Consider the following 16,136-nt stretch of genomic DNA (forward strand, 5'->3'; position numbering starts at 1 on the left):
GGCCATTATTAAGGCCAGAAGGGGTGGTCTTTTCATTATGGAGGCACCTAAGAGGCGGCCACCATTACCTCCTATTGAAGAGACAAACAATTTACATCTATGCCTTCTCTGCGATTTGAACCTGAACCCTCTGGTACGGCAGACAGAGTCACTAACCACTTTCGCGTAGTTTCTACTAATTTTTTTTTATCAATGTTACAAACTTTATCAATATCAAAACGTCATGAGCTGTTGTAGCTGAAAGTAGCAGTAAGAAATAAAGAAATTTACATTTCTTTATCAGGTTCAATGTTTCTTCCAACCTTCTTCGGAAACATACAATGACCTGACTAGGAACAGAGAGCTTACTAAAGCTATGTTCACTAATTGTAGTAAGTAGACAGGATACAGACAAAGGGTATACAAAACCCTTTATTTTTCTTTATATACAATGACTTCCGTACTTCGGAATACAATGACCCTCCACTCGGGGTCTAACGTAAAAGGTATAAAAAATAAAACTAAACTCTAATTTAACTTTAGAATAACACACGTGGAAGATTGGCCTTATAACAACAGGAAGCGTATGTAGCACAGAGACTGTGAACACTACAATACGTTTAATTTATTAAGAGGATTAAAACCTCTGGCCTGGAAGGCAAATAGCAACTGCGTAACTTCTAAGGTAAGCGGCCAGCTTCGAACTCACCGCTTCCTCTCCTTCGCTTGGCAAAAAGGCCACACTTAAATACTTGGCGTTCGCCAGACAAACTTTGCATAAAAACCTTCACGCTTATAATTCTGGCCGGAAGTAGAAAATAAGAAGTGATAGTAAAGATTTAAAATAAAATAAACGTTAGTAAAACTTAAGATCCTTACATCTTAACATATAAATATGCATGTTTTTCTATATGCGTCAAAGAAAAATTAGATAAATAACATAACGATAAAAGTTGGCATTGATTATTCTCGGATTTTGTTCCGCTTGGAAAATTTTTGTAATCTGTTTAGTTTTAGTTTAAATTAACAGAAAATTATTTCATGATTAATTCAATACATTTCATTTATTTGAAATAAATTTCAGTCGAAATATTTAACTGTCAGCACATTTGAATTACAAAGCGTCACCAACAAAATTTTTTTCCAGATACCAACTTCTAAGATTTCAGACAGTTTTAAATTCATTATATTTCAAACAGTTAAATTTTAAGTCGAAACATATGCAGGCTTCATTTACCTCGGAGAAGTCGGTAATGTGTGTCATTCCATACATTTTGGTCAAAATCTTCCTCCGCATGTGAAAATTGGTCATGCAATGACTACCGAAAACGAACAAGGATATTCTTATTTTTGAATGAACTTTAGCTATACGATGTACTTTAAGAGAATACAATATAATTATACCTCACATACTGTATACCCACATAAACAGATGCACGCACGGAATATCGTCACACACTAAACACGGAATTAAATTTGTTTTACTTCCTGATTCTATAGCGCACATAAACAAAGATACCAGCAGAGAAGCCGGCTATTAAACATATTTCTTCATATTACGCTACCATTAAAGAACTGCAAGCCCTTCTTGACCTCCCGTGGAACGGTGTTTTAGACACCCGGGTGCCTGTGCAAATGCTCTACCCCGTGTAGAACAAAAATTGTTTTAAATAACTATGTTGATGTTTTAAATAACTAAGTGAATTTTGACTTTAGGAACAATTTTAAGGGAGATTAGTATCAGCTTTAACGTTATAGAGAAACATTTTGAATAGTAGGGTTATTAGAAGAACGAAAAGCTATTAGCTCGAAAGCCGTGGAGCCTGCGAGTGACGAAAATAACTTCCGGAATTGAATCTCTTGCGGCAGATTCCATAAGTTTTTGGACAGCTAGTCGGCTGGAACTCGCTTTTCCAAGAAAGTTGATGCTCTGAAAAAACTTGAAAATTTCTAATAGAGTTTTGAAAAGTTCCTGAAATTTAGAACCGAAGATCCATGAAATTATCTCCTCTAAGGCACTGGTGGTGGCTCTGGACTTCTCCCCTTCTTGACCAGAAACATGCGGAAATCAAAGGGAAGCTTCTTTACAGTGAGCTAATTTTGTAGCGCTGTTAGAAGGCGCTCCTTTGTACACGAAGAAATTTGTCTGGAGATAATGAAAAGAATGTTACATCTGAACCACCTTGCAATCATTAAACAATTTGCTTAACTAAATGCTGTCTTCTTCCCTTTCCCGTTCAGAGAGTTCAGGCCAACTGGAATTATCAAGAGCTTCCCAAAGACGTGGAAATCAGATTCACCAGCGAAAAGTTACTTAATTAGATATTGAGAAGAGGTCTAAGTCACGGCCAAGCAATGGAACTTCAGGACCATCCTGAAGGAGACAATTTTTGAAATCTGGACTTCCCATATAACCAAAGACAGAAGAAAGCGCTTTAGTTTTGAACATCCAGTGTAAGAAAACTCAATCGAACTGTGAGAACTATGTAAATGCATAAGACATATCAATATTTTAATAGATTAATAATTCCAAAATTAATAGCTCTTTGAATTTATCTATGATGTTTCGTGATTTTAAGACGGATTTCAGGAACGGATTAAAATGATTCCCAAAATTATTGGAAACTGCGTATAAAGAAAGTATTCCATTGCGGAACGAATCACGTTCGTTATGCTAGGCAGCATTATAATCATTCCCTGACTTAATTTAAACTCTTTAACCTTCTGGAATGCCGCCATACTTAATTTCAGATGTTGAATTACATTCCATTTCCTGAATCATGAAAGTTATTGCCTTTCCCACGGCACTCGTGACCAGGAATATAAACAGGCATGCGTGGTTCTGACCGGATTAAATGGGCTTTTAATGGAAGTAACTCGTGCACAGCAATTTATATATATATATATATATATATATATATATATATATTCATACTTCATATTAAACTGCTTTGTCTTCAAGAAGCGAATTGCAAAGGACAGACCAAACTTATAGGTTTTTAACTATTAAACAAATAAAATCTCAAAATTTTACTGAATAAAATGACTAAATGCAAAAAAATACCTTACTATGAACTTTCCTGTTTAATATTTATCTTAATGTTTTGGCAGATTATCAAAGACGCTGGCACTTTCGGGCAATAATTCTCTTCCTCGGCGAGGGGGATAAACAGAACATATATATAAAACAAATATGATTGAATCTTTTTTTTTTTCGCAAAATTAGGAAAATTGGAACGCATATTTCAATGGATTAAGCATTTTTCACAGGTATAATTTTTTAAAACAGATTTAAATTTTTAAACAGCTATTGTTATTTTCCGATTTCTTAGGTATATTTTACTATGTTAATTTTATTAATTTGGAATATAGTATTAACTTTTGCGCACTCAAATATAATTCCAACTCTTATGCACTCAGTGGTTCAGTGGTACTTCCGCTAAACATTCGCTACTAAATGGGTAACAGAAGTTTGTATAATTTAGTGGCATTTCTTGCATAAAACTATATCTTCTTGATTACCTTTCGGTAATATATGATGTAAGGTTCATTGATTTTTGATCATGAAAATCTAGGTATCCAGGCATAGTTATTCTCTAGCTCGTTTACATGAATTCGACATGAACTTTAACTTTTGCTTCACACACGTCAGGTTTACAGATATGTTCTGTAATTTCTAAAACTGCTGTTTGCTACCCAGCCGGTCCATGCGACCGAACCACCGTCGCATGGACCTCCGACCTAAGGCCAACTGGAAGGATTCACAAAGATCACGCCTAAGGTTCTTGACTGTTATAGCGATGGACCCGGGTCGAATCGCGGAGAAGGTATGGTTGTAGCTGTTCGTCCCTTCAAAGGAGCAAGGGTGGCTACCTATTAGGTGCTTCCATAATGAAAATTTTTACCTGTCATTGCTTCTCTTGGTGTTTCTAAAGAAGACCCTCCTATTACCAGAAATAATACTGACTGGATTACTTTTCACAATATGTTAATCAAACATCCTCCTATTTTCACTTCACTTTCTACCAAACAGGATATCGATCTTGCCATTCATATCTTCTCTGACAGTATACTGAAAGCTTTCAGAGATGCTACAGTTACCATTCAATTAACTAACAATAATATTCGACTTCCTCGCAGTATCAGAGACATTATCAAAGAAAGAAACCGATTGCTGAAGCTTTGGCACCGTAACTGGGACCCTGCCCTTAAAAGAGAAATCAATATTTTTAATAGAAGAATCAAGAAACTTATCACTGATTTTAAAAAGGAAACAAGAGAAGATTTTATATCTAAACTTAATATCAATGATGGTTCTCTGTGGAAGTATCTTCAAAATCTTAAAAGAAGTAGTATTAATAATAGACCTATTCATACGGATACTAAAATTGCCTACTCACTTAAAGATAAAGTCGATATTTTCGCTGAATACCTGGAAAAGCAGTTTACTCCTAATATGGAGCCTATGAATCAGACCTTTAAAGATGTTCTCGAAAACTATGTGTATTCCTGGCTTCATTCTTCTTCGGCTCATAACATCCCAAGGCTTACTTCTCCTATGGAAATTACTAATATTATTAAATATCTCAACATCAAAAAAGCTCCTGGAAGTGATCAAATTACAAATAAAATGCTTCGTAACTTACCTAGAAAACTTATCAGTAAATTTGCTAGGATTCTCAACGCTTGTCTTGCTCTCAACTATTTCCCTGATCCTTGGAAGCAAGCCAAGATCTTTCTTCTTCCCAAACCGGGTAAAGATGTGACCAAGCCTGATGGCTATCGTCCTATCAGTTTGTTATCCAGCCTTGGTAAAATTTATGAAAGACTTATTCTCACTAGATTGGAACCTTTTCTTCACCTGCTACCTAATGATCAGTACGGATTCAGAAAAAACCTCAGTACTACTCGACAACTAGTAAGAATTGTAGAATTTGTGGGATCTGCATTCCATAACAAGCAAAGTGTTGCGCTTCTTATGCTGGACGTGGCAAAAGCCTTTGACCGCGTCTGGCATGAGGGGCTCGTCTTCAAGCTTATCAACTTGGGACTTCCTAGAGAGCTTATTCTTCTGATCTTTTCCTTTTTGCAAAACCGCACTTTCTTCGTGGCTCAAGGAAATGAAAAATCCAATTCAAGACCTATAAGATCCAGCGTCCCACAAGGAAGTATTCTCGGTCCAGTACTATATCTTTTCTACATATCAGATTTTCCTCACCCTGGTTTGGACAATTACTCTCTGTTAGCATGTTATGCCGACGATACGGCGATTGCAATTAAATCCATTCAAGCTAATCATGCAATAGACAAAATGCAAAATTACCTCTATGCCGTAGAAGACTGGTGCACAAATTGGCGAGTAAAAATCAATGCTAGCAAGTCACAAATTTTAATTCTTAGCAAAACTAAGAAAAACATTGCTTTTAAAGACCTCTACCTTTTTCAGGAAGCTGTTCCTCTGGTCACAAAGGCCAAATACTTAGGAATTATTTTGAACCAAAGGCTCACATGGTCTAATCACATTAATAGTGTCAAGAGCAAAGCCATGGGCATAATATGCAGATTTCTCCCGGTCATTGGAAAATATTCAAATCTTAGCTTGCGTACCAAAAAACATATATATATACCACTTGCATTCGACCGATACTTTGTTATGCTGCTCCTGCTTGGAACACAGTCACTCAAACTCAACTGCATCAATTACAAGTAGTGCAAAACAAATTTCTGCGCATTATTACTGATTCTCACTATCTTATCCGCAATAAATTTTTACACAGAGACTTAAAACTTGAGACGATTCCAGATTACATCAGAAGATCTAATAAAAAATTCTTCAACAAAGCTGTGCAATGTGACTTTGTTAATTACTCCCAAGTTTTTAATTATGAAATTCTCTTCGAAGATAGAAGTGTCAGACCACTTGCAGCTCACACCTTCATGGGAGGAGACGACAACTTTTTCACTTAGATCCTCAATTGTTAGCTATTTACACTTCCAATGCATCTGATTTTGATTGAAGTTCTTCTGTTGCTTCGTTGAATAATTGTATTTAAATTGTGTTGTATAGTTGTTTTGTATTGTGTTGTATTTAGCACTACTGATTGATGTTGTTTAATTATATTTGAATTTGTCATTGGAACTATTGCTGTAGTGTATCTACTCGTATTGTTGTCATTGATTTCCATTGTCTTGGGTCCTCCTTGAAAGCTATGATCGCTCGTCACCTTTTGCGAACTTGTCCGATTGGATTGTCTTGCCCCTTTTGGTACTTCTCTTCTTCCCCTTATCTCCGTTTTCTCATCTGAGATTTTCTCCACGTCCGGATTTATTTATGTCAAGTGCCCTTGGGCTTTAATTTTGGAACCGGCAACATTGCTCTTCGCAATAGCTCGGTCAATTATAGAGTCTAAGTCATAATGAAATGGCAATCACTTTCGGCCCTTGTAATGGCGCAATGATTAAAGCGCCTGGCCATTAAAAAATAATAATAGTTTTCAAGTACTTATAGCATCATTAAATCCTATGATTTGGGGCCCTCCCAATGCCTCCTCCGGGATTTCAACTGGGACCATCATTCCGACAGTCAGGGTCAGCTGGGCGACTTTGAAAAATGTTATAGTCTGCAGCTTTAGAATAAGCCCTTCAAGGCCACTTTTGTCCCCAAAATATACCTCATAGATATGTTAGCGACTTCTATGGAAAAAGATCAAAATATTTAATTTGCTAAAATCGCCTTATTCCCGCTAAGTGGTGATAACGACATGTGTTAGGATCGTAAATGAGGCAAAGGTCGCTGCGACCATGAAGTGCCTTTAAAAGTAAGACTATAGTGGGTTATGGAAAAGAGCTAGGAAAGTGATTCTCATTTCTACTATCCTTAGGAGTAGTACGTTGTGGTGCAGAGTATAAGAACTGCATAATACAGGTTCTCATTCTTCTTTTTACTTATTTAGTATCAGAATCGTAGGTACAGAAGACATTGCATTTTGATATGGAATATATTTCACATTACTTTATTTAGGTACAGTATATAATACATTGTATCTTGCGGAATATTTTATTAATAATTTCTTTGATGCCGGTATGTCTTATTTGCATAATTTAATCTATTAAACTTGATTGTAATTATGTCTCTTGTACGATTATACTGATTTCTGTAAGGTTCGCTATACACCGCGGTTTCATGGATCCGCAGTGGATACAATGGCACTATTCTATGTGGTTCAAACCGGCCGTATAATTTTTTTTTTTAATTTAAAAATAAGTTTAGTGATATGCCTTGTGCTTTTTATTCATGAAGAGAAATAAATTATGCTTAGAAAAGTATAGAACTGGCTAAAAATGAATTACTATTATTTCTTATTACACAGTTTTTAAAAATTAATAATTATCACCTTCCTATTTTATTCTTTGGCAAATGCTAATTCATTGATTTTTCTTTTATTTTTTTTAACTTACCCTTTTTATGTTTTTAAAATTATTTATATTTATTTCTAAATTATGCGTTTAACGAATATTTAATATTAAAAGAAAAGCATAATCAAGATTTGATTCATTAATTTGAGAGACTCAAATATATTATTTTGTTGGAAAAAATACATATAACATTTTGGAAGATGCTGCGATTTTTTTCCTGGCATATATTTTAAGCAGAGCTTGATTACAGTCTAAAGCCACACGGCGCGAGCTTTGGGGCTCATACTTTAGAGCAGGGCATCTTAAACTTTTTTCAGTCGCGACACCTTATCACGGAGATTTTTTTCGCGACCCCAGGACCCCATATATTTACGAAAATTTTGTGGGACCCCATAAGCATTGCGAAAATCCAACACACGCGTGAGTGAAACTGTCAGTTTTTTGGCTTGTACTGTAATATAATATTACAGTTTTAGGTCATTAACTTTAATTTCTAATTTTAAGACATAGAGCAATGTGAAAATTTTAAATAAGTAACAGACGAAATGACAGCGTTACGTGCAAAGCAAGTAAAATGAACGTTTATATTATAAAAAGTATGCGTTGGAACGTTTTCGTTTTCTCTTTGTCTGTATCGTCTTTATCTATTTTAAGATACACTGTGTAGAAATATTTGGTAATTGTAAAATTATTATAATAATTTATAGAAATATCAAAACTGCTAAATTTTTTTTTTTGGCTCAAAATTTTCTCAAAATCGTGTTTTCGTCCCTTAGCCTGCGTGAAAATTGTGGAAAATGGGTTTTGATAATCCCTAAAAGAATGCTCTACCTCCCCCAGATTATCTTAGCAAGGCCTCATTAGCAAGAAAATCAAAAAGGTCACATGCTCATTTAAATAAAATTACTTTTAAACTTCAAGTAATTATATAATAATGTGGCCGCGCGTATTCAAATATGTTTCATTTTCCCTCACCTCTTTAATAAAACCAATATCCATTATCTCCCACATCTAACTGCAGAGGGGGGAAAGAAACGAGTGTGTGAAGTTCAAGGAAAAGGGTAGGAAAGCTAATCCTTTCCATTTTGGAAACTGGTTTTCCTTATCTTTGAAAGGTGTGTGTATGCGCCGGGTGAAAACAAACCCTTTAGAGTTTTCATTATTTGTTAAACAGTGGGAAAGTTTTTCTAGAAACGAATAATCGATCAGTAAACCAGTGCACTATTTTGTACACTAGATATTGTTCAACTAATTCAAGGTAAAATTAAGATTAGCGAACAAAGGGTAAAAATATTTTTTGAAATTATCTTGTGAGCAGTTCAGGATGATTTGGACTTTGTGAGCAGTTCAGGAGTGCAAACAATAACGCCGCAATTAATGCCTATTACAAATAAAGACCTCTTGTTTAAGTGTTTTTTTTTTTTTTTTTTTTTTTTTTTTTTTTTTTAAGGGCAAGAAAGGAGTTTCGTGTCACTGAATTCTTAAGATTTATCTGCTTAATTTAAATAAAAAGTAGTTTTTACTTAGAATAACAGAAAATCAGAAGGATTGAAAGAAAATTTATAAATCTAAAATTATCATTTGTTTAAACAAAGATCTTTCTGCATTTTTTAATGCTAGATCATAACAAAAGAAATACAATGTTTAGGGGGGATGAAAGAAGAAGAAAAGAGGTCCTCTCCTTAAACACTACTCCTCTCCCCTCCCCCCTCCAAAAATACAAATCTAAAACTTTGGGAGGAGGAAAGGTTATTAAATTTGTAAAAAATTAATTAAAAATCATTGAATAATTATTTTTGTTATAAATGAAGAACTTAAATAATTCTCTAATTTAACTGTGAATATTAATTTAAAAAAAAAATCTATATCCCTTCCCTACTAAAGACATTAATATAAACTTAATATTCTTAATATTGGAACCAAACTGTAAAAATCTATTGGATTAAAATTTACAAAATAAACAGATATATTAATTTAACACATTATTAATCTTACATATTAAATAACCCTAAATTGGATATATTTGCTATATCTGAAAAATTTCTGTTAATTGCAAGCTTAGACTTACTCAAAAAAACCATATAAATGCATTATTTAACAAATAAACAGCAAACTTTAATTAGCATGGTCCATAATTTAAAAAAAAAAATCATTTTCCATAAAAAAATCTTGAAAGATTCACTTGTAAGAAATGGGACATTATATATATACATTATTTCTAAAACATTGGGAGTATCATAAATATTACCTTAGTAAATTAGAATATTATTTCTAGTAAATAATATTATATATATGGAATAGTTATATGTACACGGACTGTAAAATGAAAATGTTATGCAAAACTTAACCGATACTAAATCTTAAATATTAAAGAAAATAATTTCATTTTACTTGTAATTAACATTGAATGTTAGAGAACTTACAATGTCCAAACATTGCTTTTTTTCATAATTCTGCATGATATTGATGGACATATGCAAAAAGGAGAACTAATATAGCATTGGTGAATTATAATTTAATTAAATGTAACTAATTTTATCTCTTACACGTATATAAACAATAGTACTGAAGAAAGCATACATAAACAATCATCAACTCCTCCCGTCCGCAGTATAATTAATAGGAAAAAAATTTTCATACCAGTCATCAATCTTTCTGTTCAATAATTCAGAATACTGACATATATTCTTTCTGCTATAAATTAAGTTCTAATAGATATTATAAATGAATCTTATCAACACGCTTATAGATTTACGATTTTGCTTAAAAAACATCCATGATTGCCGGTATGAACATTTATATACATTAAAATTAAATTTATACAGATATAATTTTCGATCATGTTGAAATATCAAAAGTACTTACTTCCAACGGCAGTTTATTCCAGTCTTCTTTTAATTTCAAATACCTCCTTTCGAAAGTATAATTCCAGTAACTTCGGTAAGGAGGCTTGAAATTCAAAGTAGGATATACTTCAGGTGTACTGATATCAACATATTTTAACTGAGGTATTGGATCGCACGGCAATTTTTCGCGCGATTTCACTCTGACTAATTCCACTTCCGCGTTAACTTGTTCTACTAACTGAACAGAAACCTCTGGGTTTGAAATAACAACTGTTTGAGATGCAGGAGTATGAGTTTGTTTGTTTCCTATAGTGTGATAAAGAACAATTACAGAAATGCTAGCAATAATTGCTATTAAAATTAAATATTTTGTTCTTGGTCGTTGGAACAAGCGCATAAAAGCTGATTTAGGCATGATAAACCTATGAATTATTTACAGCTGCATTATATATTGGATGTCAGTTATTAATATACTATACAAATAGAAATTTGCAGCTGTGAGACTGATTAAGGAACGTCATGCCCTGCTCCAAATACAGTTGCTTGCACCACAGTGAAATTTGCGTGAAGTAAAAAAGAGATGTATACTTCACTGGGCCTGCCGGCGATGACATGGTTGCTAGAAAAATAGTGTTCCAATTTTCGCCAAACCATTGTCGCCAAACTTTACCTTCTTTTCGCCAAGTGCATCCACAGCATCATTTAATAGCAGCTTACTTCCTGTTTCTCATTGATTTTCTTAAATCGGATTAACAACTGTTGTTCCAGCAATAGTAAGATTTTGATTTAGATTGATTTAACGTTTTTTTTTTTTTTTTTTTTTTTTTTTTTGTGGAAGGGGGCTGGGACATAATATATTCCTCGCGTTGTTCACTACATTGAATAAAGCACAAAGAAATTTAATTTACTACGGAGATTTAAAATTTGCTACTTAATGCGGAGCAGGAAATGGCAGACCATATTTTTTTTTCTGTTCCTTGACTATTGAATAGTTGGGTAAATGGCTTCAATTCATAAAAGAATTAGTCCCTATTACCCACCTGAAAAGGTTAACAAAATACCGCCTATTAATGTATCGATCAAATGAAATTTTAACTAGTAGATTGGTGATAAATTCTGTTTAAAACTTACATTCAAATATTTTTCTTCGAATTCAATTTATTTTCAGTTATTTAAAGGGTTGAAAGAGTAGTTGAGAGAAGCCCTAAAACTTCTATTTATAGAAAGAATAGCTAGGTGGTTTCCATGCAATCGTTTGTTTGTAGAGCTCCATGTTATTTTCTTAACCCATTACCTTAGTAGCACTGGAATGTTCGGAGAGCGTGTTATTCGTTCTGTGACGGTGTTACATGAATTTAGAACGTTCTACACGGAATACTAAAATGGTCCGTGTTATAACCGTATTCTTCGCCGTTAAATTTCAATGTACAACACTGGTATTTCTCGAAACGCCCCAGCATGTGCTATAAAGTACGTTCTGTAAAACGTTTTATAATACGGTGTGTGTTACAATCGTGATCTTAGGAAGTACATTTCGATGTACAACACTGATAATTTTCGACACATTCCCAGCATGGGTACTTATAATGTGTTCTCGATGATGTGTTAAAGTTTTGTGTGTTTCAACAGTTTTTTTACGATCTACATTTCAACATACAACATTGGTGCTTTATGTAACGTTTCCCAGCATGTGTTATAAATTTATGTGCCAGGACTCAAACATGATGTTTATTTCAAAAACATTAATTTTTCTCAGTCATTAGAAGGAAATGCTTTATGAATTTACGCTTAATGTTATTTTACTTTTTTATATATCTACTGGAATGGTTTGGCTTTTCTTTACATTTGTTGATGAGTTTTGAAGATAATTCACCAACACAATCATCAATTTTTGCAGTCAGATTGATACTGAAGGTGATCCCACAAGTCATACGGAATCACGCTGAAGTTGTGCACATTTGACCTGCTCCTAACGCTTTGTGTCTATTTCTATATTATTGCTTAAATACGCAATAAATGATCCCTGAGTGAAAGAGTAATAAGTTATTTACCAATTGTCAGAGTTTTAAAGCCATATAAATTTGCGTCCTAAGGAAGGGATGTTGGCTTTAATCGGTTACGAATGGTGCTTACCTCATTCAGGTATTGCACACATTTCCTGAAAAAGACTTCTGCTTATCTTTGTACGCTGCAATACTGCTGAAAATAAAATCCTCTTGCAACATGTTTTGTTTGCTTTACAGTGTCAGGTGACAGTTGTCGCGGTATACTATAAATTCTCTGATTTAAAATGGCAGATACAATTAATTTCAGTTGGGTTTCAATTAGATGGAATACCACTGTATTTTACTTCATCATACGTAATTACACTGCTATCGATTTCCGTTTCCATTAGCTTGGTAGTGGCTTATGAAGAATATGATTCTACGCTCACCAAACATGACATCCCTTTACTTGAGATCTTATAAATCAGAGATATGTGCAGTAGATTGCAAGTAAAGACGAAAAGAAAATTTGCATTTCAAACGCCATAAATAAACTTTTAACTAAATAAAATAGAAAAGATAAACAAACTACAAAATATTTTCAAATCATTTCAAGAAAAATGGGAGGTTTGTGAAAAAAATTGAAACACTGAATTATTATTTCGGTCAATAAATAATTTCCATTAAATGGAAATCCATAAATGGTCAATAAATAATTTCTGGACTGTTATCGGCGTGGATTAACACGTCTGTTATACATGTATGTGATAGTATAAATTGAAAATAATGTAAAAATTGGGGATCTATATACGCAACTTACCTAACCAAATAAATAAAATAATTATTAATTTATTTCATACTTTTAGCAAAACCTGTCAAATATTTGCTACCCTCAAAAAAAAATGAAATGCGTATACTTAAGGGTATACTAAGTAATGAAAAGATTTTAATCTTAGTAGCTTCCTAGTAATAAATTTCTCTTACTTAAATATAGTTTCACTTAAAATAAAGTAATTTTTTAAATACAAAATAAAAAAAATAAAAAAAGGATTTGCGTAACATAACTATTATTGCAATTTTATCGGAAACAGTTAGATATTAAAATGGTTATAAATTTATAATTTTAGTAATTCATTATGATGTAGACACCACTTGCAATGTAAAGCTGTTAGGTTTTATTTGATACGGGAGACGTGAAAACAGAGTAATGCCCTCGACGGGACTCGAACCGGGGCCTCTCGATTATGTGCCGAGTGTGCTACCGTTACACCACGAAGTCATGCTGAAAGGATGGATTAAATACCTTGTAGCTTCCTTGTAGAGCCTATTAAATTATGCAAATTTTTTGCTGCGCTTCGTTTAAATTTATTTCATCGAATTATTCCTTTACCAGTCCCTTAAGGCAAGGTGAAAATGAAACCATAAACTTTAAATTTTGAAATTAAATATTCGAATCCAATTTTTTCGTACGGGAGTCACACTTCTTCTAATTTTACTTTTTCACAACGAGTATAAAATATACGTTAAGTACAGGAAATGGGAGACTGAATTAAATGCTAGAATTCGTTGTTCGTCGAAAATTGTTAGTCCAAAGGAGCTTTGATCCTGAAGGACTGTTGTTTTCATTTAGTGATTTTGCGTTGGTTCACTCTAAATGTCCGTTTCATTTTTCAAAATGTTGTAACCAAGTGTTAGAGTCCTGCATTACATTTGAAGAAATTTAAATAATGAAAAATCTGTATAAATGTATGTGCGTTTCTCGCATTGTGATAAAACAACGGTACATAGAGCCATCGAATTTTGCATGGCGTAATCCTCCTACGAATATGGGCATGTAGAAGAGCAAATTTGTTTTATTATTGATTTTATTATCATATTTTGTAAAACTTTAACAAATATTTGGGTAACAAACTCAACGGTTTCAAAGCGAGCGATGGTAACACTCTACGGAGGGCGGGGGGGAAACCTTTTTTCTTCAGCGCGCGGAGCTGTGTATCGGAAATTCTAAAGATATGATCATTTTAAAATTATTTTGCTACATTTTTATTGAACTGAATTTTATGGTTTAAGTGCAAAGAACGTGATATTTAATAAATAAAGGTACACACAAAATGTTAAAAAAAAAAAAAAAACCTTTGAACGTAATTTAAAATCTGAAACCTTTCAGTTTTTTTTTTTTTTTTTTTCTTTGACGCCACCAGAAATGAATATTTTTATCATTTAAAATTTTTCTGTGATCAGAATATACGACCAGTAATCGAAAAACGTCACGAAAAAATTCCTTTCCATCGAAATATGGAAGCTGAAATATTTCGCTATTCCGGTAGTTCTACTTCGTACGAGTCTACTTCAACTGTGCTGATGAAACCCCCCCCCCTCGTCCTGGTATAGTCCAACCGCGCCAATCAAAATTTCTTACTCCCGTTGCCTACAAGGTTACAATTTTACCTTACGAAGCCAATTGTAGCCAAGAGGAAAATTAAAATAAAGAAATAGAATTACATATCACAATCACAAGCACAATCACAAGTAAAGAATATCTAACAAGCAGGCTAATTACTTGAATAACAGTAATAAATGCGAGAGCTAACAAAGAAAATAAAAGGTATTGGTAAACATACATATTAGCATTGCAAACATCTTTCATTAATTACAGTATTACAGCAAGGAATATTATAATAATATCATAAATTAAATAATTATAAAGCATACCAATTGTATTTTTTATAACTGACTTCAATAATAGTCATGATGTTTGAACTAGACTGGAAAATTTAGTATAGCTCACTGGCGTTCAAAAGATTATTCCGTATCAAAGTGTGCTAGAAGTATTTTTTGTTAATTAAAGTAATCATGTAAATGTTTGCAGAAATTAATAGTTAAATTTTAAAAAAAGCTTAGCATGAAATCTATTATAACAGCATTAGTATGCGTTTGGAACTCTGACGTATAAATTGTAAATAAATTTTAATTATAATGATAACATACATATGAAACTTGGATAACAATTGGACAATAACTTAGATAAAAGTGCAACAATATGTGAAAAGGGAATGGATTAAAAGGGAACTGAAAATCCCAAGATATGAATATAAAGGAGTTCGGTTCTTTTTCCCCTTTTTACTTCCTTGTATGAAGTAAAAATGAAGTATTGTAATCGCGAAAAGTTTCAGGCCGCATATTTCAACGAAAATATCCATTTTGACCGCTTTCGAATTCAATTTAACGATGTTTTTGCGTAATTAAATGTGCATTAGAAATTAAATGTATGCCAAAGTACTTCAAGTAGAGAAACTGGAAAACAGAATAAATATTTAAACGCTTCTAGTATTAAAATATGGAATTTGTAAGAAGTTAAATAAACTTAAAATAACTATAAATAATAAACCATAAATATTTAAATAACTTATCAATGGCTAAAAATGGAAAGCTTAATACAGCAATATATTGCAATAATATTAGTGTGAATTTAGAACCACTTGAGAAATCCAATTTTTAGATTTAACAAAGATAATTGTTTTAATTAAATTAGAACTATTTACCTGAAATGGTAAATCTGATAGTTAAAATCATTCTGCTATCTAAGATTATTTGTTAACATTTATTTAGACAAGAAATAACATTTATTTAAGGTGCGCTACAAATCCAATATTTGATAGGTTGATTACGTATCAGTTTTGTGTATGTCATTAATCTATCAATTGTATTATTCAAAACTGATATACATATATAGATATATATATCTATATCAGGCACTAAAATCTACAACTTGAAAAGATTTTAATTCTTACATAGAATAAAAAGATCTGGTTTATCTTCTTTTAAGCACCATAAAACTTAATAAAAAAGAAAAAGAAAGAAAAGAAAAAAAGAAATTCATTTTTAAGAGTAAAAGAAAAGTGTAAAAGAA

At 32.7% G+C, this 16,136-nt stretch overlaps 1 protein-coding gene across 1 annotated transcript in view; it reads right to left on the reverse strand.

The window, feature by feature from the left end:
• The window catches only part of alpha-Man-IIb (alpha-Mannosidase class II b), an 89,483-nt gene extending 78,657 nt beyond the window's left edge, over positions 1-10,826 (reverse strand). Inside the window, exon 1 of the mRNA XM_085814775.1 lies at positions 10,261-10,826. Within this exon, the coding sequence (XP_085670901.1) occupies positions 10,261-10,656 (396 nt within the window). The 5' untranslated portion in view covers positions 10,657-10,826. The remainder of the gene's footprint in view (positions 1-10,260) is intronic.
• Between the last annotated feature and the right edge of the window lie 5,310 nt (positions 10,827-16,136).

Source organism: Stegodyphus dumicola, chromosome 4 (genome assembly GCF_044657685.1).
Source record: "Stegodyphus dumicola isolate Sdum_Otavi_A_Nest chromosome 4, ASM4465768v1".
Taxonomy (NCBI): Eukaryota; Metazoa; Arthropoda; class Arachnida; order Araneae; family Eresidae; genus Stegodyphus; species Stegodyphus dumicola.